The sequence below is a fragment of the Spermophilus citellus genome, assembly GCF_964194105.1.
Source record: "Spermophilus citellus genome assembly, chromosome: 7".
NCBI classification, from domain to species: Eukaryota; Metazoa; Chordata; class Mammalia; order Rodentia; family Sciuridae; genus Spermophilus; species Spermophilus citellus.
Window position 1 is genome coordinate 153,938,163 of NC_138188.1, and position 20,158 is coordinate 153,958,320.

The window sequence follows — 20,158 nt, forward strand, 5'->3', positions numbered from 1 at the left end:
CACTCAAAGGCAGCATTTCAACCCGAGGCAAAGAAGGTGTAAACGTACACGCAGAGGCAGCAGACGCCCTGATTCCTACGTTGCAGCCGCTACTATTACGCTGGCGGCTGCTCCTCCTCCAATACAGCAATCGGGTCTGCGTGTGAACAGGGGCACTCGTCCTGCCACCTCCCCCATCCTTTCTTGGACCCATCCATCTAGCCATCCATCCAGGGTCCAGCGGGTCCTATCGTGCGCCAGGCTCTGAGCTGAGCACTCAACCCAGTTCACAGGGTTCGGGAGCTTCTCCCTCCCTCCCTTCCCCACGCCCCGGGTGGGTGCAGCTGGTGGGGGGTATTTCACTGTCCAAAGGTCCAGAAAACCCAAACCCAGAATCTGGGTAAGCCGCAGAGACGAAGACTGTCCGACTTGGGCGGTCCGGGAGCGCGCGTCTCCGAGGCCGCGCAGGGTCCCCCAGTCTGGCGCTCAGGTGGCTCCGCCGCCCACTTCGGCGCTCCCCTCCCCTTTCCAGCTAGGGGCGAGTTTGGCTGTTGCGCGCGGGGAAGGAGGGGCTACGAGGGATTTGAAAGTGCACAGGCTGCGGAGTGGAGCTCGCATCTGTTCCCGCCGCCCGCGACCGGATTAAATTTCTGCAAATTCAAACTGAATGGGGCTTTCTTCTACTGCCTTCCAGAGGGCGCTTGCAGCCCGCCGCGAGTTCCTCTCGGGCGGGAGCGTCTGCCCAGCGCACGGCTAGGAGCAAACCAGCCGGACCCGAGCCTGTGAGGGCCAGACGGCTGCTGCGAGGGCGGAGGCGGAGGCGGCGCCCGGACTCCGGGACCCAGCCACCGACCGCACCTCTTCCCTGGCGTGCAGATCCCTGCGAGCCCGAGAAGGGGGACTGTCATCAACCCCCTGGACGGTATCGGGGGCGGCATCGCGGGTCCTGAAAGGAGCCCGGGCGACCCTCGGAGGAAGAACTTCTTGGGGGCGGGTCCCGGAACGCCCCGTCGCCTGGGCGGCCGCTATTGTCTGCGCGCTGCTCTCGGTGGCGCGGGGGGCGTGAGCGCGGCGGCCCCAGGAGCTGGGCACCGAGACCCGGGCCGGGCGGGGCCGTGGTTGGGGTGGCGGCGGGAGGAGCTGGGCAGCTTGGGAGCCGGAGAAGGAGGAGCTGCACGCGCGGGAGCCTAGTCCGAGCGGCGCGGGCTGCGGGCAGGCGGGATGCCGGCGGCGGCGGGAGATGGGCTCCTGGGTGAGCCGGCGGCGCCGGGTAGTGGCGGCGGCGCGGAGGAGGCGGCCAGGCCGGCGGCGGCCTGCGAGGGAAGTTTCCTGCCGGCCTGGGTGAGCGGCGTGCCCCGCGAGCGGCTCCGCGACTTCCAGCACCACAAACGCGTGGGCAACTACCTCATCGGCAGCAGGAAGCTGGGCGAGGGCTCCTTCGCCAAGGTGCGCGAGGGGCTGCACGTGCTGACCGGAGAGAAGGTGAGCTTCCTGGGCGCCGGCCTCTGGCCCGCGGGTTACGGGCTCCGGGAGGGAGCGGACGGCCGGACCCTGCAGAGAGCACGGCACCGGGAGTACCAAAGCATCGTCCCGGGCCAGGCGCCCCCCCCCCCTCCACCTGGCTTTTCTCTCTGGCCAAAAGAGGGGTCGAGCTAAACGCGCACTCAGCCCTCTCCGTAGGGGGTCATCTGGCACCTACTGATGGGTGGTCTGGGGTCATTTTCCTGGGGCGGGGTGGGGGGTGGCGACCGACTCACCGCGAAGTGGTCCCACGTATCCTTTTTGCTTTTCGAAAGGCGCCACCTGGCGGACACCAGAGCAGGGGGGGGTCAGGGCGCAGGAGTTCGGGGACTCTGCGCTTTCTGTGGGTAGGGGAGACAGATGCTTGGAGAGGCAAGAATAAGAGATAGAGGACCTGACTCTCACGGGCGAGGCGGAAGGGCCGATTAGCCGACCTTAGGGGTGGCTTAGGGTTTGATCCCTTTCTAGGCTCTGGGGAGGAGCTGGGGAAAGGCTGAAACCCTACAGATATTCCTCTTCACCTCTGGGCTGGGGCAGCTAGGGGATTTTTGTGCACAGAAGATTTAAGATACGCTCCCTACACTCCACCAGTCTGTTCTTCAACCTGCACTTCTCTCCATTTGCCCCTCCCACATCTGCATCCCATGAGCACCAGCCAATGCTCACCCCTACCCCTTTCTCCCCTCCCCCCCACCCCTGGATCCCTCCCGTCCCTGGGTGGCAGCTTTAGTGCAGACCTTGCTTCTTGCAGGTATAGATCCACACAGACTTTAGAGGTTGGGAGTTGTGTTCTTATCTTTCTAGAAAAGGGGCAAGTAAAAGAGGCCCTCCTCAAGACACGGAGGGACACCTCTCTAGCCAAGTCAGAGTGGGATGAGGTGATCCCTTTCCAGGCCAGGTATAACTTGAGGAGAAACCCTAGAGACCACTTAGTTTTGAGGCTGGGTCAACCCCGGCTGTGAGGCGTCCCAGGCAGGGAGTTGTCCCAGACTTGGAGCTATTCCAGGCTGCCCAGCTTATGTCATCTAAGACTCAAGATTCCCCCCAGGCTGGGACTTGCTCACACTAAAGGGGAGCAGCCCCTCTTGGAGGGAGGAGGGAAGCTCAGGGCTTCCTAACTGGGCAAGTAGCCAGAGAGCCAAACCCTTCTGGCCTCAGAAGTGGATCCTCCATCCAGACTGCTGTGAACCTGGTGGCCCTTCCTGCCCTGCCTGCCTTCCTGCCCCAGCTGCTCCTCACCTTTAGTTTCCCTCCCTACTCCCCACCTTGTTCTGGAGCCCCTTGCATTTGAGTGCACACCCCCATCATCCTTGTAAATTGTCGTTTATTTCTGTAGCCATTTCGATTGGGGGACTCCTTTATTTTGGGTGAGTGGAGTAAGAATGAGGAGTTTTAAAAGGTGCTTCTGGACTTCTATGAAATGTGAGGGTCCAGTATGAACTCACTACAGTAATCTTCAAAGAAAAAAATAAAAAAGCAAAAACAAAAAATCAAAGCCCTCCTAATTTCTACTCCAAAGGGAGCAAGGAACACCTTACTTCTTGGTTAGAGTGGGCTGTCCTCCTTACCTATGGTGGGTCTGTTCAGGGCACATGGGTGTCGTGCTAATTGGTGAGCTCACTTCTGTCCCTGTGTAAATGGGTGGTAGCATTTTACCTCATTTGGAATGTATAGGATTCTGTCTGGTCCTGCATGTTTCCTCTCTAAACGTAGCAAAAAAAAAAGAGGTGAGTCCCATGCAAACCAGGTAGTGGCAAACATTATGAGTTCACTTTGGGAGTACACTCATCTCCCTGCCCTGCCCACAGCTTCTCTGGCTACTCTCCACTTTCCCTTGTTGGGCTGTGCTTCTGCTCCTCACCGGTACATTTTTGCTTCATAACATAAAGCTCTTGGCCTTGCTGAACTGCCTGGGGATGTATTCAGAGCTCAGCCGCTACTCCATACTCTGCTACTCTGAGTGATTGGGTTCTGGAGCCCTTTACTGGGCCCCCTTGGAATGCAGGGAATTACGGCCCAAATGAGTTACAAATGAGGAGCTGGGTGACACCCCCAGTGTTCCGCTCCTCCCCCTCCCATTTTATCTTTCTTAATTGATGATTCTCACTTCATCTTTGCAGTGAGAGGAGGTATTAATTGGATGTGAAATTATTTCCCTGGACCAATTGATGTGATCTAGTTAAGGACAGTGGTTCCTAGTGGGGAGGCAGAGGCCGGGGAGGGATGTTTATGTTGAAAAACTTGGTTTTCCAGCTCTGTTTCTCTCCAGCGTGAGAACCAGTGCTTCCATGGCTGTAAGTAAGCATTAGGAGAAATCTGGATTTTAGTACACTCTGTTACTGGCTTTAAAGAAACAATGGTGTCATTCATAGCATTTATCTCCCAAATTCAGCACCTTTAATGCTTAACTAATAGATGTGGAGTTTAGCAGATTGTAGAGATTAAAATGTGTGGTGGTTTTGTGTGTGTATGTGTGTGTATGGGCATGGAGCTCTCGCATGCATGACTCTGCTTGGGAAGGATCACAGAGTTAATGAATCTCCATTCCCACTCTTGTTTTGGGTATTGCCCTAATAAGTTTGGACCAAAACGTAGGTGAAAGCAACCTCAGGCTGTTTGCAACCACAAGTCCTTTTTAGAAAGAGCAGGCTTCAGCTGGGAAGCTGTACTGAAGTGAGCAGATCAATCAGTGGCAGACCTTGATATGAAGGGAACCTGGAAGGCAACCCCCTTCCCCTATTTTTTCCTCCTTTCTTGGGGTGCATACTTTTTAGATAAAGTACTTTTCTCCTTTTATGGGGCAGAGGGGTACCAGGGATTGAACTCAGGGGCACTCAACCATTGAGGCACATCCCCAGCCCTATTTTGTATTTTATTTAGAGACAGGGTCTCACTGAGTTGCTTGGCGCCTCGCTTTTGCTGAGGCTGGCTTTGAACTCGCGATCCTCCTGCCTCAGCCTCTGAGCCGCTGGGATTACAGGCATGTGCCACGGTGCCTGGCTTCTACTTCTTTTTTAAAGGAAACAGGCTATATGGAAAGGGAAATGAAATCATGAACATGATTTAGAAATAGAGGTATCCTGGTCATCCACCCGGAATGGAAGGATTCAGGGCAGGTTATCTTGGAAAATCAGTTCATGCAACAGGATAGGGAAAGAGAAGATGAGGGGTACCCTGGGTTTCTCCTGTTTCGTAGCTATGATCTCAAACTGTGTACTTTGTGTTGGGTGATTTCTGCCAAAATCTGGAGTACTGGTGGTTGAAGGCGTCTGGGGAGGTGGTGATGGTGGTGATGTTTGTGTGCGTTTTCAGTGTGAAGCACATTTCCAAAACGCTGTGAGTGAAATTCTCTGTGTTTTGCCTGGAATTACTGTGAGTCTTGATGACAAAGGAACCACTTTTTCCTGACTTTCTTTCAGGCTTTGATCCTATCTTATGCAGAGGCCTCTGTTGCTACTGGTGCTTGCAGGACAGTCTTTTACCTGCTCTGTCCTCTGAAGTCGTTTGTTTGGAAGTAATTTGAATCTAGATGGCCCTTTTACTGCTTGAAAAGAAAGGATGGCTTTAGGCTGAGACCTGATTTTGCCCCCTCTGGTTTTGAGTTAATGTAACCTCTGTAAATCTGGCTTTAAAAATGAATATTCGCTTGATCCTATGAAATTGTTAATTGGTACATTCTCATTCAGGGCTGAACTGAGTTGATGTTTAGACCAGGAAAATGATCATAGAATTAGATTCTGAAAAGTATCTCAATGACTTTGAGACAGAGAACCAAGTTGCAGAGCAGGAGCATGGAGTAAGGACTTGGGAAAACCCGGAGCACGTGTGCTCCCTGCCCCTGGTATTGGTAACTGACACCTAATGCACAGTCTCTGGCCCATAATAGATTATTATCACATTTGATAAAATTGATAAAATATAGTTAGACAAGCATTATTGAGCAAAGTGTAAATGTGTATCGAGAGTAGAGCTGATTTGAAAGGCAGGCAAAACTCATTATAAGGGCAACCAGAGTCACCCATTACCTTCTTTTGAGATTAAGAGGCAAAATTGGGTACATAATTACTAGTTAGGATGTTTAAATATCTTGTTCTAACCTTTGGTTAAAGAAAGAAAAAAAGCCTGTTTATCACTTCATTATCTATTTGGGGCTAAAAATAAGGATTGTGCACTTAGTAAGTTGTCAATAATCATGCATAGAGCATGACGGTGACAGATACCTGGAGTGAAGGAGTTACTAAAAATACAATTTACTATGTTTTGCAGAGCAGGAAATATGACTAATTTTAGAGTTGGCCTTTTGGCAGATCTGTTTTTAGCAAGTATTTCTGAAACAAACAGGTGTTAAATCCTGTATTTCTTTTTAAGTGCTAGAAATTTAAGGGGTAATAGCTCTGGGAACAAGAAATGCTTAGAGAACTGGAAATTCCTATTAATCCCCAGCAGGGACTTCTTGGCAAGAAGGAGGCGTTTGCAAAAGCACCTGCTCAGTGTGTCCTGGGTGACAAGGCAGTGCCTATAATTTCCCAGATTGCATGCTGCAGTTGCGGGCACATTCTTTTGAACTTTCTGCCTGCCTCATCTTTTTGAAGTACTTGGGAATGGTGGAAATTGGCTAATAGAGCTGGGTTCCTAGTGTTCATTGATACAGGTCCCAGGGACTTCAAAGGGTGGCTTCGAGTCAGCGTAACAGTGCAGAACGGTGCCCACGAAGAGGAGTACAACCCTATATTTTCTCTGCAGGAGTTGGTTCCTGTACATAACAATCAGACTCGGGTCTGCAAGAATAGAGAGTTGTGCATGCTGCCCATTGTCCCTGAGCAGCGTGGCAATCATCCATCCCAGAGCTTACCTTCCCAGGAGGGGTTGGGAGTGGCCAGACATGCCCACCCAAAGAGATGGGCAGGCTTGAGTGTTCTCTGTAGGAAGGCAGTTTGGACTTGAAGTATCCTTTCCCTTGGAATATACACCCTGTCTCGGTTATTCATGGAAACCTAGAGACTTGCTCTCTCGGCTAATTGCAACCCAGTAGACAAGACTTATTTTAGCTAAATGCTGCAGACACTTCATTTGCTCAACGAGGGCGCTGGCCACTTTCAAGTGCTGACCTGCACTGAATTTCGCGCTCTCTGATGGGGGTGCTACTGACTAGTAAGGTTCTAGCAGGAAGGAGGGAGTAACTTATGGCCTGAATGCTACCTGTGCAGTTTGATGCCTTGGCAAACCTGAGAGAGCTTTCACCTCTCCTTTATCATCCAGTGGTATTGAGTTTTATGGCTTATTGAGAATGTGCCTTGCAGTTTCTCATTAGATGCTGGCAGCAACCTTGGGCAGGTGAGAACCAATTTGCTGGTGTTTTAACTTGCATTGCCTAAGGAGAGGGATGCTATTTTGGTTAGCCTTGTGTCACTGTGACCAAAAGACTTGACAAGAACAATTAGAAGAGGAAAAGTTTGTTTGGCTCATGGTTTCAGAGATCTCAGTCCAAAGATGGCCGACTGTTGCTCTGGGCTCGAGGTAAGGCAGAACATCATGGTGGATGGGTGTAGAGGAGGAAAGCAGCTCAGGACATGGCAATCAAGAAGCAGCAAGAGCTTTGCTCACCAGGGTCATAATATATACCCCTAAAGGCATGCCCCTAGTGACCTACCTCCTCCAGCCACATCTTACCTGTCTACAGTAACCACCTAGCTAACTTAATGCACTGGGTAGGTTAAAATTCTCATAACCCAATCATTTCACCTCTAAACTTTCTTACATTATCTCATTCCTGGGCTTTTGGGGGACACCTCATATCTAAACTGTAACAGATGCTCTGAGTAGATTTACTCTCTGACTTTCTTTGTTAGTTTGCCAGGATGACTATAACAAATGATCACCAACAGTGTGGTTTAAACAGCAGAAATTTATACTCACAGTTCTGGAGGCCAGAAGTCCACAATGAATGCCTTGAAACTGCTCTAGGGGAGAATCCTTCCTTGCCTCTTCTGGCTTTTCTGGTGTTTGCTAGCAGTCCTTGGAATCCCTAGTTAGTAGCTTCAATGCTCCAATCTGTGTTATCTCCTATGGTTTTCCCTCTGGGTATCTCTTCTGTTTCCAAATTTCCTTATCCATCTCCTTATAAGGACACCAGCCATAGGATTTAGGGTCTACCCTCATCTAGTATCATCTCATCTTAACTTGATTAAATGTACAAAGATCCTATTTGCATATAAGGTAGCATTCACAGGTACTTGAAGATATCTCTTGGGGCTAGGGGAGCACAGTTCAACCCAGGACCCCTTAGATCATTAGTATAGTGTTGCAGGTGACTTCCTGGCAAACTGACCTTGGGAAGGAATTGAATGTGCTTTCAGGGAGTACACAGCAGGGCCAATTCCTGTGAGGGAAAGGGTGTGGGGGAGGGGGTGGAAGGGACAGAGCAGCAGTGTGCAGAAGGAGAAGCCATACTCTCATGCAGTCTGGAGCAAAGCTCTGCCTAAGCCGTGGTGAGCCCTAGAGCCCAGCTGGCCCTGGTCCAAGTTGGACCTTTATTACAATTCAGGGATCAGGCCCTGAGAAGGCAGCATAACCCTGGACAGGATAGATGTTAAGGGCAGTTCCTGGGAAGGTCTCACAGCTAAGAGTAGGAAGCTGGGGGAGTCATCCACCGCCTGCTGAGAGGGACTGGGCTGGAGCCAGGCTCTTCATCTCCAGCACAGAGGGGCAGTTTCCTCACTTCCTACTCCGTAAGGTGGCTGATGGGCAGGCTCCGCCTTCCAACTGCTCTGATCTAAACTTGGCCTCTCCTTTCTCTTCAGTTTCAGTGTTTGAGACTCGTGTTCTTTGGTCCTTGTAGGTTGAAGTCTCCCTTTGCTCTGTGTATTTTCTCGGCAGAACTTTGTGGCAACAGAGCCTGGCTGACTTGTCACCTGTGTGCCTGATTCAGAGATGGTATCCCCTTCCGTGGGAGAGACCCTTCTCCCCTCATCATGAGTTGGGCCAGAGTCGTTGAGGGGGTGATGGGAAATGGGTTTTGACAACTAGAGTACCAATTCAGACCTTCTGATGGACACCGAGACGGCTCAGGGCAGAACCACCTTTGATGTCCTCTTATCGCCTTACTGTGCCCACTCTGCCCTAGCACGCAGTTCTAATTCCTGGGTTCTTTTTGTTTTGCGATCATTTTTTTTGGTGTGTTTTTATGATGCATTTGGTGACGTTTTGGGATAGGTCATACAGATTCATGGTCTGGAATTCAAAGTCTTTGCGGGAGCTCACCGTGAGAAATAGCTGCCTCTTATATATGCGCCTCTGTTCCCAGGTCCTGTGTCCCCAGAGGTGACCCCAGGTTCTAGTTTCTCATGCATCCTTCTGGAGGTGCCCCATATACACACATGCCCATGTGCATATCTGTAAACGTGTGGGTGTGGACAGATGTGTCTTTACACTGTACATGCTCTTCAGTACCACATTTTTTTTTTAAACTTAGCAATACGTCTTCTCTAGAACTACTACAGAATTGCCTCATTCTTTTTAAACGCTACATAATATTCAGTATATGGAGATAATATACTGACCTAACCATTCCATGTTAATGGATATTTAGATTTTAAACATTTTGGGAATTGTTATTTCCATATTATGCTGTGATATATATATATATATATATATATATATATATATATATATATATATATATATACCCATTTGTTATTTCGTAAATGTTTTCAGTATATCTGAGGGGTGTTTTCTGTATATCTTAGTATTAGGCCAAATCATATATCTGTTTTAACTGTTGATAAATAGTGCCAAATTGTCTCCCATAGAGGATGTCCCAATTTATACTCACAACAACTTGTTTTAGGGTGTCTGCTTTTTTGTGCATTTTTACAAGCAAAAAGGATATTTTTATACTTTTTGATCTTTTCCAATGTGGTAGATTAAACATGGTATCTTGTTTATAGTTTCTCTTATTTACAAGGGAATTGAGTATATTTTCCACATGTCCTTGGCAATCTACATTTCATTTCTGTTCACTTTTCATGTTTAGTCCTCATTTTTTCTCTTGGGTGTTTGGTCTTTTTCTTAGTGATTTGTCAGGCCTCTTTGTATATTAAGGAAATTAGTTCTCTTTGAGTGATATGGTTTGCAGGCTGCTTCATCTTTCCCTGTTCTTCATTTATTCTTTGTCTTTGTGTCTTGGTGGTTCTTGGTATCTGCAGAGGTTACTTCCTTGGATTATACTAACTAGAGGACCACTGATGGGTTGGGTGTCCATGAACCTCTAAAGATTGTATATGTAATCATATTTCTGGGGAGAGGGTTTATGAGGAGTTACTTGCTTCCAAAATGTTAAGAGCTACTGCTTCATTGTCAGCTGTACTGGCTGCAGAGAGGTTTCTGGGTTACTGGGACAATGGTCTGAGTCTCCTTGATTTGTTAGCATCAGTGTCATTGGGCTAAAGTTGCAGATCATACTCAGGTTAGGTGGGTTGGTGGCACAAGCAGGACCCTAAACTAAGCATGCCTGATTATTGCCCCAGCCCTGCCATGATTGGCTTTCAGGGGAGAGGCATGATCAAGAGTGGACACTGGCATATTTGACCCTAGCTGGGATAAGCCAAAGAGGCATCTATGTCTCATCACCTCTTCATAAAACAGGCAATACAGTTTATGGTGGATTGTTGCTTTGGTTGTTTGGAGATGTGATGTCTTTGGAGATGGGGCCTTTGGCGGGTAATTAGATCTGCTTCCTATCTGTAATTAGGAATTAATTTTGTCCACTGTGTGTGGACAAAACAAGAAACCATTTAAATGAACCAGGAAGCAGACTCACCAGACACCAAATCTTCCAAAGCCTTGATCTTGGACTTCACAGCATCCAGAACCGTGAGAGAGAAATTTCTGCTATTGCCAAGCCATTCGTTCTATGGTATTTTGTTATAACATCCCAAAGGGACAAAGACAAAGAAAAAGGGGGAATGTAGAGGGAAGTGACTTTTTAAGGAGCAAGAACCACCATGGAACTTGGACACCAAATGCACTAAGTCAGCCGTGTGCACACGTGTTAAAATACGCCTTGGCACTCTGAATTCTTCCTACCAAGAGTCCCCCGGGGAGCAGCAGTGGTGGGGAAATCACTGGGTCTGCTGGTCGGAATCAGCATCAGCGTGGCCTCACTCTGACAGCTGTCCCTGAAATGCCCATGTCCTCTGTCACCCCTGCTCTCCTCAGAGCGTTTCTCACTGCTGCTTGGGCTGCAGTAACTCACTGCCTCAGACAGGGTGTCTGCAACAGCAGAGGCTGTGGGTTCCCTGGGGGTTAGAAGTCCAAGGTCAAGGTTGTGGGGGGGAGGACTGGTCCTCTGAAAGCCTTGAAGGAGGATGGTTCCAACCTCTTCCAGTTCTCAATGGCGACTTCTGCCTGTGTCTTCTCACATTTTCTTCCCTGGAGGCCTGTCTGTCTCTGTCATAACAAGTGTCCCCTTGTATGAGGACACTAGTCCTACTACATCAGGGCCCACCCTAATGACCTCACTTCAACTTGGTAACTTCTATAAAGACTCTGTTTCCAAATAAAGTCATTCTGAGGTATGGAGGGCTAGGATTCCTATTTATGAACTGAGGGGGCACAATTTGACTCTTACCTTCACTTGACCCTGTGTGTATTTTATGGTTTGGATATGAGTTGTCCCCTCAAAAGCTCCTGTGTGAATGCAGGAATATCCAGAGGAGAAATGGTTGGATTGTGAGTGTTGTGACCTAATCAGTTCATCCTACTTTGAAGGAACTGACTGGGTGGTGATTGTAGGCAGGTGGGGCGTGGCTGGAGGAGGTGGGGCGTGGCTGGAGGAGGTGGGGCGTGGCTGGAGGAGGTGGGGCGTGGCTGGAGGGGGTGGGGCGTGGCTGGAGGGGGTGGGGCGTGGCTGGAGGGGGTGGGGCGTGGCTGGAGGGGTGGGGCGTGGCTGGAGGGGTGGGGCGTGGCTGGAGGAGGTCGGGCCATTGGGGTGAGCCCTGGAAAGGTGCATCTTCCTTGTGGCCCCTTCCCCCTCCTTTTCTGTGCTTCCTTGCTGCCTTGAGGGGAGCAGCTTTCTTCTGCTGGGTCCTTTCCTCCATGATGTGCTACCTCCCTTTGGGCCCAGAGCCATGGACTGGCCGCCTGTGGACTGAGACCCCTGAAACCGTGAGCCCCAAATAAACTTTTTCTCCTCTAAGTTGTTCTTGTCAGATATTTTTGGTCACAGCGACACAAAAGCTGACTAACACAGTATGTATTTCTGTGTCGATGTGCTTTTCGTTCATCCCCCCCACTAGACTGTAAACCTGGTGAAAGTGGACCACTGCTCTATCCCTGGTACCTAGAGTAGTACCTGGCACAGAGAAGGCTTTGGGTAAATAGTTTTGGGATGGATCTAAGAAAAACCTTCCATCTTCCAGGACATGCGTACAGCCTCCTGGATGGCAATATACAAATTGGCAGGCTATGGATCTGCAGGCGCTTTCTGTTTCTCTTGCTCCTTGCTGCTTCTGGGAACGAATGCCTGAGGTTGAATGGGTTGCGTGGCTGGCGCTCTGTAGAAAATGTTGTCCTGGAAATAACCAAGCTTTCTGCACAGATTTGTTAAGGTAGGCACCTGAGGATCTGAGTGACAGGTGATCAACAAGAAGCAGACAAATATTTTGCAGTGTCACAGGACTGCTAATGGACCCTCAGCTCTTTCCTGAGAAATGTACCAACACTGCAACAGATGGGAGAAGCTGCTATTTGCAAACATACATTTCTTTGGATGTTTCCCATGGAGATATATGTAGGTTTGGCGTCTGTCTCTTTGACTATATTTTTTTTATAAGTTTATTAGTCTCCAAAGCCAAGTTCCTGCCAAAACATTTTATAATCCTGCTTGCTTCTCTTGCCCATTTTCTGAGCCATTGGATTCATTTTGATCCCCCTGCCTGCGGTACCTCTGCTCTAATCCCCTGCTCGAGTTCTAATTGTCTTACATCCTACCTCATGGCTTTGGGTAAGTTGTCAGGCCATCTTCCTGACTCTGTTTGGACATTTTTGTTCCATAAGGCTTTTCTCTTGGTCATCTGCTCTTTGCCAGAGCTCTGTGTGCAGCAAGAATGGGTGTCCACCAAGCTCAGAGTGCCACCACAGAGTCTGCTGTCTCAGTGAGGGATGATAGGAGAAAGTCCAGATTCATCTTCCTGGAGCAGGATCTCCAAACACTGAACCAAGGAAAACCTTCCATGAAGAAATGAGCTCATGCTCTTTTCTTTGACCATGAGGTGGTAACAGTACTGATAACAAGAATAATGATTAACCTTTATAGGTTGCATATCATCTGCTGGGCCTTGTCCTCGATGTTTGGCTGCAAAAGACAATATATACCTCACACAGCCTTTTGTGGTAGGTCCTGTTGTCCTTATTTTGCAGAATAGATTGACCAGTGTCCTGATTTGCCCAGGACTATCTCAAGTTTAATACAGAAAGCCCCACATTTTAGGAAAACCAACAGATAATGGCAAAACCAGATTGAGTATTTGGAGTCTTAACAAAGAGTTTCCAAATGAAAGAATTAGTAAGCAGCTAATTAGGTCACTAATCAGTGATGAATGAAAGCTCAAAGCCCTGGATATAACTGCTGGGATGGGTGTTGTAGGCAGTAACCTCCACATGGTCTGGGGACTGAGAGACACTTTCCTGCACCTGCAGTTCTGGTCTGCTATTTATTTACTTTTGTGTGTTTACTATGAGATGAAGAGCTTGAGCCAATATGTATTTCTCTCTCTGGGTACACACCCACAAAGGTATCTGTGTGTAGCATATGTATGCACAAATGCATATGCACTTGTATGTATACTATTAAATATAAGTTACAGAATACCATGCAAAGTTTATCATGCCATAAATTTGTTGCAGGAGACTTTCTCAATGAAGGAAGCAGGGGAGACTGAGTTTCTCAAGTTAGCATTCAGTCTAAATTTAGTTTCTCTTTTTCATTGGAGGGAGAAAAACCTAGGGGAGGAGAGAGGTTTTTGAATCCAGTAGTAAGTGTGTGTCTTAAGTGCAACTGTGTGTCTTAAGTAGCACAATGTACAGGCCCTTCGGGTCTGTTTGTTCAACCCTCCTCTACAAGAATGGACACAGAATGTTCATTAAAAGCAAAATAGAATACCTGGTGCGTCTCCTAGTTTAATATACAGGCCATCTGGAACTAGACCAGCTTTTTCAAGCCTTTGCATAGTTCTCATTTGAGCTGAGAGGGGACATCAGAGACAAATGGAATGAGGAAGTGCCTGGGGTGAAAGTAAAACTTTAGGAAAGTTGGCTGTAGAGTCTGGGATCTGAATATTTTAGTGTTTTATCTGAGCCCTGCTTTAGTGAAGCCAAATGGATGAAGATAAGTGTTATCACTTATGTAATCGGGGTATTCATTGGAATTCCTGCTGCTCTGATATAGAAGTCTAGCTTTCCAAGTGCATTCTTTGTTCCAGATTAAAAATTTAATTAGAGAAACTAGTCTATGACTCAGTTCTCCGTTGAACATTTACATTTAATAATAGGAATAAAGAAAGCTTGTTTTGAAAACACTTCTGCAGGTTTGTAATGTGTCATTCCCATAGGATGACATTTTATTCTATTAAAAACTAACATTTGTGAGCAGTAGTTGCAGTTTCAAGGCCAATTTGATGTAATAAAACTTGAATTTCCCTCTGGAGGGCAAGTGCTATGTGACTATTGTGCTCCTATCTAATTCATTACTCTGAGATGCTTTTTCTTAGATCAGGAATGGAGTGTTGAAGTATTTTTTTTTTTAATCTTTCTTGCTTTTTAAAAAACATAGAGGGCCATTAAAGCAGCTGATAAAGTACCTAAGAGTGTTTGGAATAATTTTTTTTTTAAATTCTAATAATCAGATGAAGAATGTCTTCCAGATTTTGAAGGGATTTATTATTCAACAGCATATGTACTTAAGCACAGATAAATTGTCCAATATATCAGTGTGGTTCCTATGATCAACTGTGATTTTTTTTTCCCTTTGCTGTGGTGCAGGTAGAACCCAAAGCCTTGTGTATGCCCCACCTGCATTCTTCCACTGAGTGCCTTCCACCTAAATGCTTTCAAATAATGTTTAAAAAAGTATTTTTGACCAAGTATTTAGCAATATAAGATTCCTTTAATCAATTCAGTCACAGGTGCATTTTAGAATAGTTGAGGTTTTTAAACACATTCAAATGAATCCTGGGCTAATATTTGTTCCATGAGGCCTAATATTTGGTAATTGTAATGTGCTTTTTAAAAATACCCCCTACACCTACTCTTGGCTTGCCGTGCGCTTTACCCATCCTGCTTCACTATTGACTCCCCCTCTGTGTTAGATGACTTACAAAAAATGTTAATTTTCTTTCAGGTGAATTAAACAGGACCCCTCCCCTAATCCCTCTTCCTTGTGGAAAATAAACAGGAACACAAATAAGAAAATAAAAATCATCCATAATCACACATTCTGTTGTAGATCACTTGATTTTTCTTTTTCTTTATTTCACTGATAATAGAACATTTCCCCATGTTCCTTTATAGTCTTTAAAAATTTGATTTTGATACCATTCCATTCTTTGAAGTTACTGTTAAACCAGTAGAGTAGGGACTTTTGCCTGTGTTCTCTAATCTGTTGCATAATGGTGACATGTACTATAATATATGCTTTAGGGATGACAGCTTTGGTTCCCATCTTTTTGTTCCTTAGTATTTGGGTAATCTTGGGCACGGCATTCAAAACTCTTTTTTTTTTTTTTTTTCCGTATTGGGGATTGAACTCAGAGGCACTTCCAACTCTTTATTTATTTAATTTCTATTTTGAGTCAGGGTCTCTCTAAGTTGCTCAGGCTGGCCTTGAGCTTGTGATCCTCCTGCTTCAGCCTCAGTGGCTAAGATTACAGAGATGCCCCACCAGGTTTGACTTCAAATACTCTTAACTTTAGTTTCTGTATCTGTACAGTGGTGTTAATCATGGATAATCAATGGGTATTTGGTTAAAAAACAAAGCACACACACAGAGTTAGCTTGAAAACATTCATTATTGTTTTAGTGAACAAATGGCAGTGGGTTATTCTCTTAATCCCACAGCTATGTTTAAAATTTAAAGGTGTAAATTAGGCTCTTTCACATAGCAAGAAACAGATCTGCAGTTTATCAGGGGTGATGGAGTTTCACTTTTGGGATAAAGGGGAGGAAGCTGATGGGGCCCTTCTGCTTTAATCACCCCCCTGAGGCCTGGAAGGCTTCTGGGGACCCCCAGAGGGGCCAGATGTCTGCATTCCTCAGATTCCACTTCCCTCCTATCTGCCTCTGCCTTGGAGCTGCCTTGGCAGCTTCTTTGGCTCCTAGAAATTATTCCTCCAACCAGCCTGCCCTCTACCTCTTGGCTTCTCACTGTCCCTGACATTTCTGGGGTTGACGACATAGTGCTGGGAGGCTATGATAACTGAACACTTAGCGGCCTCACCTCCTCCTTATCTTCTTAGCACTGCGTGCCCTTGGATGGCAGAGTCATTTTCACAGTGGAAGAAAGAATACACCTATAGGCGATGCTCCACGAGTTCCCAAATTGGTATGGTTTGGACAACTTCCTTCCCCATGTTCTTGTTTTGGTAGCTGCCTCTTTGCTCCACAGTCAGAAAAACATTTTCCCATCCTCAGGGGGTATGATTTCCTCCACATTTATGATTTTGGGGGTACCTAGCTGCATCTGTTATCTAACCTTTGATTCGTGTGATCTAAGTTTGAGTGATCTAAGATCTCTTTAGAGGTTGGGACTGGGTTGAGATAATTTTGTCTTGCATTACGATGGCCAGATTTTCTGTGTTTCAATTGCTATCATGTCCCCAAGCCTCCCATCCTGCAAGGCTACTTTATTCCTGTACCTTTTCAGCTACATTTGGCCGCCAATTGTTGTATGATGTGGATAGCGATTGTTTCCTGTTGCCCGTGGGACAGGAATCCTTCTTGAATTAGAACTAATTCTGGAGTTTAAAGTATTAAATGTCAAACTGAAAGAAAGCATGTCTGAGACTTCTTTGTTGCAGAGGGAAGGGCATCCCAGGCCTAGGGGAAGGGAAAGGAAGGCAGGAAAGGGAAAAAGAGAGAAACACTGACAACTCCATCCTTTTCCGTGTCATTCCCTCCACCCTCCTGGGAAACTCTTTCTGTTTCTGTAAAGGTCATCTTAAAGTTTATTTCTTAATCTAAAGCCATTTGCTAAATGGACTGTGAGGTCAGGCTTCTCCTTACTGGGAAATTTCCCAGTTATAACTAGTTTTAAAACAAACTAAAACAGGACTGGGGATGTAGCTCAGTGGTCCAGCACGTGCTTTGTGTGAGTGAGGGCCCGGATTCTGTTCCCAGCACTGCAGAAAGAAAAAACAAAAAACAAAAAAGTACCAAAACATATTACCTTTCCCTGACTATCGAGATGACAATTTATTTTTCATTCAAACGTGATTGCCTTCTTCTTGTGGAGTTGCTGATAACCTGTGTAGGACTTTTGTACAGATCAGTAAAGCTGTACCTAGGCAAACCAATTAGAAAGGGCATCACCCTGGGAAGACCAATTAGAAAAAGGCATCCCTTCTGAATAGGCCAGTTAAAAGAAGATATATCCTCAAGTGGACCAATTAGAAGTCTCCTCTTCTGGATGGACCAGTTGGAGAAATGCTTCCTCTTTGAGTGGATCCAGTTGTATGGTGCATGATTTAGCAAGCAGCCCCATTTCAGGAGAAAAATCTGCCCTTTCCTCCAGGCACAGAAGCTGGCAAGCCAAGAGAGGTCTGGGTTTCTGTGCCCAGTAGTATTTTCCAATGGGTACTGGCATCTAAAGCACCAAAGACTCTATACATAGGTCCAAAAATCAGATGTGTTCTCATTGGAGAATGGGAGCTGGGCATGAATCACAGACAGAACGCATGCTGTCACAGTGCAAAAGGAAATGTTTCCTACTAGGGTGACAGATTAAATACTCCAGGACTTCCGGATATCTCAAGTAAAAATCTGCAAAACTGGTCCTGGTCTGTCTTTGGCAGTCTACTTTGCTGCTTGCTTTAGAAGAGGAGAAAAGCAAGACGAAGAGTCTGGGTGAGAAATAAATTCACTGTGTCTGTGTCAGTCGCTACCAGCGAGACACAAGACATCTTGCAGCATATTATAACAATTAGGGTCTTGGGGAAATGCCCTGCCCTGGACCCTCAAGACCTATCACCTTCTGTCTCCGGAGCCATCATTCAACCTGATGCAGGGCCCAGGGCTCACACTTCCTGTGTATTAAGAGCTGAAGCAGCTGTTCAGTCTGGCCTGAGAGACCCCTGGCTACAAGTTCAGGGAGAAAAACCTCAAAGTGCCGATTGCTCGTGGGCCCCCCTCTGTGCTGTTTCTTTCTTGGATGAGCAAATAATGTGACAATTTAATAAGGGACCTGTGACAATTACATGCAAATGGAGAGAATGGAAAGCCAGAGCCTTTGAACAGGGATTTTTTTTTTTTTTTTCTCTCTGGGAAAGGAATGTGGCAGTTTGGGGTTTCTCTGTGTGTAATCTGAGAGGCACATCCATCTCTCTGTGACAGAGGAAAAATTTCAGCATTAGGAAAGGAACTTATGATTTATAACAAACAGCTGGGTGGGCCATGCCTCACTGGTGCCTAGGCAAAAGTAACCTTTTAAAAATAGCTGCTCAGCATGGCTTCCGCTTCTAGAGAGACTCCTAGGCTTGTACTTAGTGTATTGCAGTGACCCCAGAGACGCTGTCATTCTGAGCATACGCACATGGAGGCCCAGGTGGAGCCAGGGTCACCCTAGACCTAACAAGTCTTGCATATATCAAGGTGTTTGCCTTGCTGAATTGTGTCCCCCTAAAAGGCAAAAGTTGAAGTCTTACCTCCCAGGACCTTGGAATGTGATTTTTTTTTTTTTTTTTTTTTTGTAGATACAGTCTTTAAAGAGGTAATTAAGATGAAGTGAGGTCATATGTATGGGCTTTAATCTGATATGATTGTTGCTCCTGTAAGAAGAGGAAATTTGGCCACACATGGGGGCGGCAGGGGTGGAGCGTTCCTATGAAGACACATGGAGAAGGTGGGCATCTGCAAGCCCAGGAGAGGCCTCAGGAGAAACCAATGCTGTCCATGTCTTGATCGTGGGCTTCTGATCTCCAGAAGGATGAGGAAATACATTTCTGTTGCATAAGCCACCCTGTCTTTGGTGCTTTGTGATGGCAAGCACCAAACAAGCCAATGCCACGTTTATAAATCCAAATTCTCGGGTGTACTGAGTGCTCAGGCAAAGGCCTCCAGAATGAGGCTGGGACACTGCAGTTAATTATTAAGACCTCTTGTGAGATCCTTTTCCTTCTTCAGCGACTTTTTTCCTGTGGGAAATAACCTGGGGTCTGCCTCTCACGCCCTTGCTTGTTCATTTCTGCTTTGTACTGAACCATATTATGTCTAGACCAGGACACCTGTACCGGAAGCAACCTCCTTGGAGTCAGGAGTGGATCTTGCTGGCAGACTGCTGGTTTGCTGTGCGGTGTGGTGCCCTGTGCTGTCTGATTAGGTGGAAGGGGGATGGGGGGCACAAAATTCCTCCTTGAAAATATTTAGTTCCAGAAGTAGTTTCTTGATTTCTCTGGCATATTTCTACAACCATTAGAAAAAGAAAAAGGAAAAAGAAGTGTTTTGAGTTTATTGGAATTTCTTAAGGGACCCGTTTTAGATATACGAAATTATTAGAATGGCCCATAAAGGTGTTGGTGTTAATTGTTTATGGGATATTTGCATGTGATTAGTTTGCATAGAATTTGCATGAATCTAAAAGGCTATGCTATGTGGCTCCCGAAGTGTTCACACTAAATAAAGTTGTCATTACCAGTAGCATGGTGTCATGGGTGATCATTCTCTGGGGTTCCTGTAACCAGCTACCTCTGACTGTGTGGCTTAAACAACAGAAATTGATTGTCTCCCAGTTTGGAGTCCAGAAGTCTAAGATCAGGGGTTTGCATGGTTGGTTCCTCCTGAAGATTGGGAGGAAGGGTCTCTCAAGGCCTCTCTCCCGGCCTCTCTCCCAGCTTCTGGTGGCCTCAGGTGTTCCTTGGCTTGGCATGGCATTCTGCCTGAGTCTTCACGTTGCCTTCTGACTGCGTGTATCTGCCTTTTATAACAGTTACATTGGATTAAGGCCTGTTCTGATGACCTCATCTTAACTAGATCATTTGAAAAGACCCTATTTCCAAATAAGGGCAGATTCACAGATAGTGGAGATTAGGACCCCTGTGTCTGTTTTTGGATGAGGGACACCATTCAACCCATAGCATTATGCTGTGTTTTTTCTTACTATCTCCAAGAAAGATTGTCGGCCCCTCAAATCAAAGAGCAAGAGACAGGCAAAGTCCAGGGGCAGTGGAAGGGATGGGGTCTTAGGGCCCAGAGATACACAGTTGTTCCTTGGTATCTGCAGAAGGTTAGTTCCAAGATCCCCTTAGATACCAAAGTCTGCACATGTTCAAGTCCCTTAAATACAGCAAAATAAGTGTTGCATTTGTATATAACCTGTGCTCATCCTTTTACATACTTCAGATCATCTCTAGATAGCTTTTAATACAATTTAAATGCTGTGTAAATAGTTGTA

At 46.6% G+C, this 20,158-nt stretch overlaps 1 protein-coding gene across 1 annotated transcript in view; it reads left to right on the forward strand.

Moving 5' to 3' along the window:
* Positions 1-569: 569 nt before the first annotated feature.
* Positions 570-20,158, forward strand: part of HUNK (hormonally up-regulated Neu-associated kinase) — a 100,359-nt gene continuing 80,770 nt past the window's right edge. Inside the window, exon 1 of the mRNA XM_081302283.1 lies at positions 570-1,461. Coding sequence (XP_081158409.1) covers positions 1,201-1,461 — 261 coding nt within the window. The 5' untranslated portion in view covers positions 570-1,200. The remainder of the gene's footprint in view (positions 1,462-20,158) is intronic.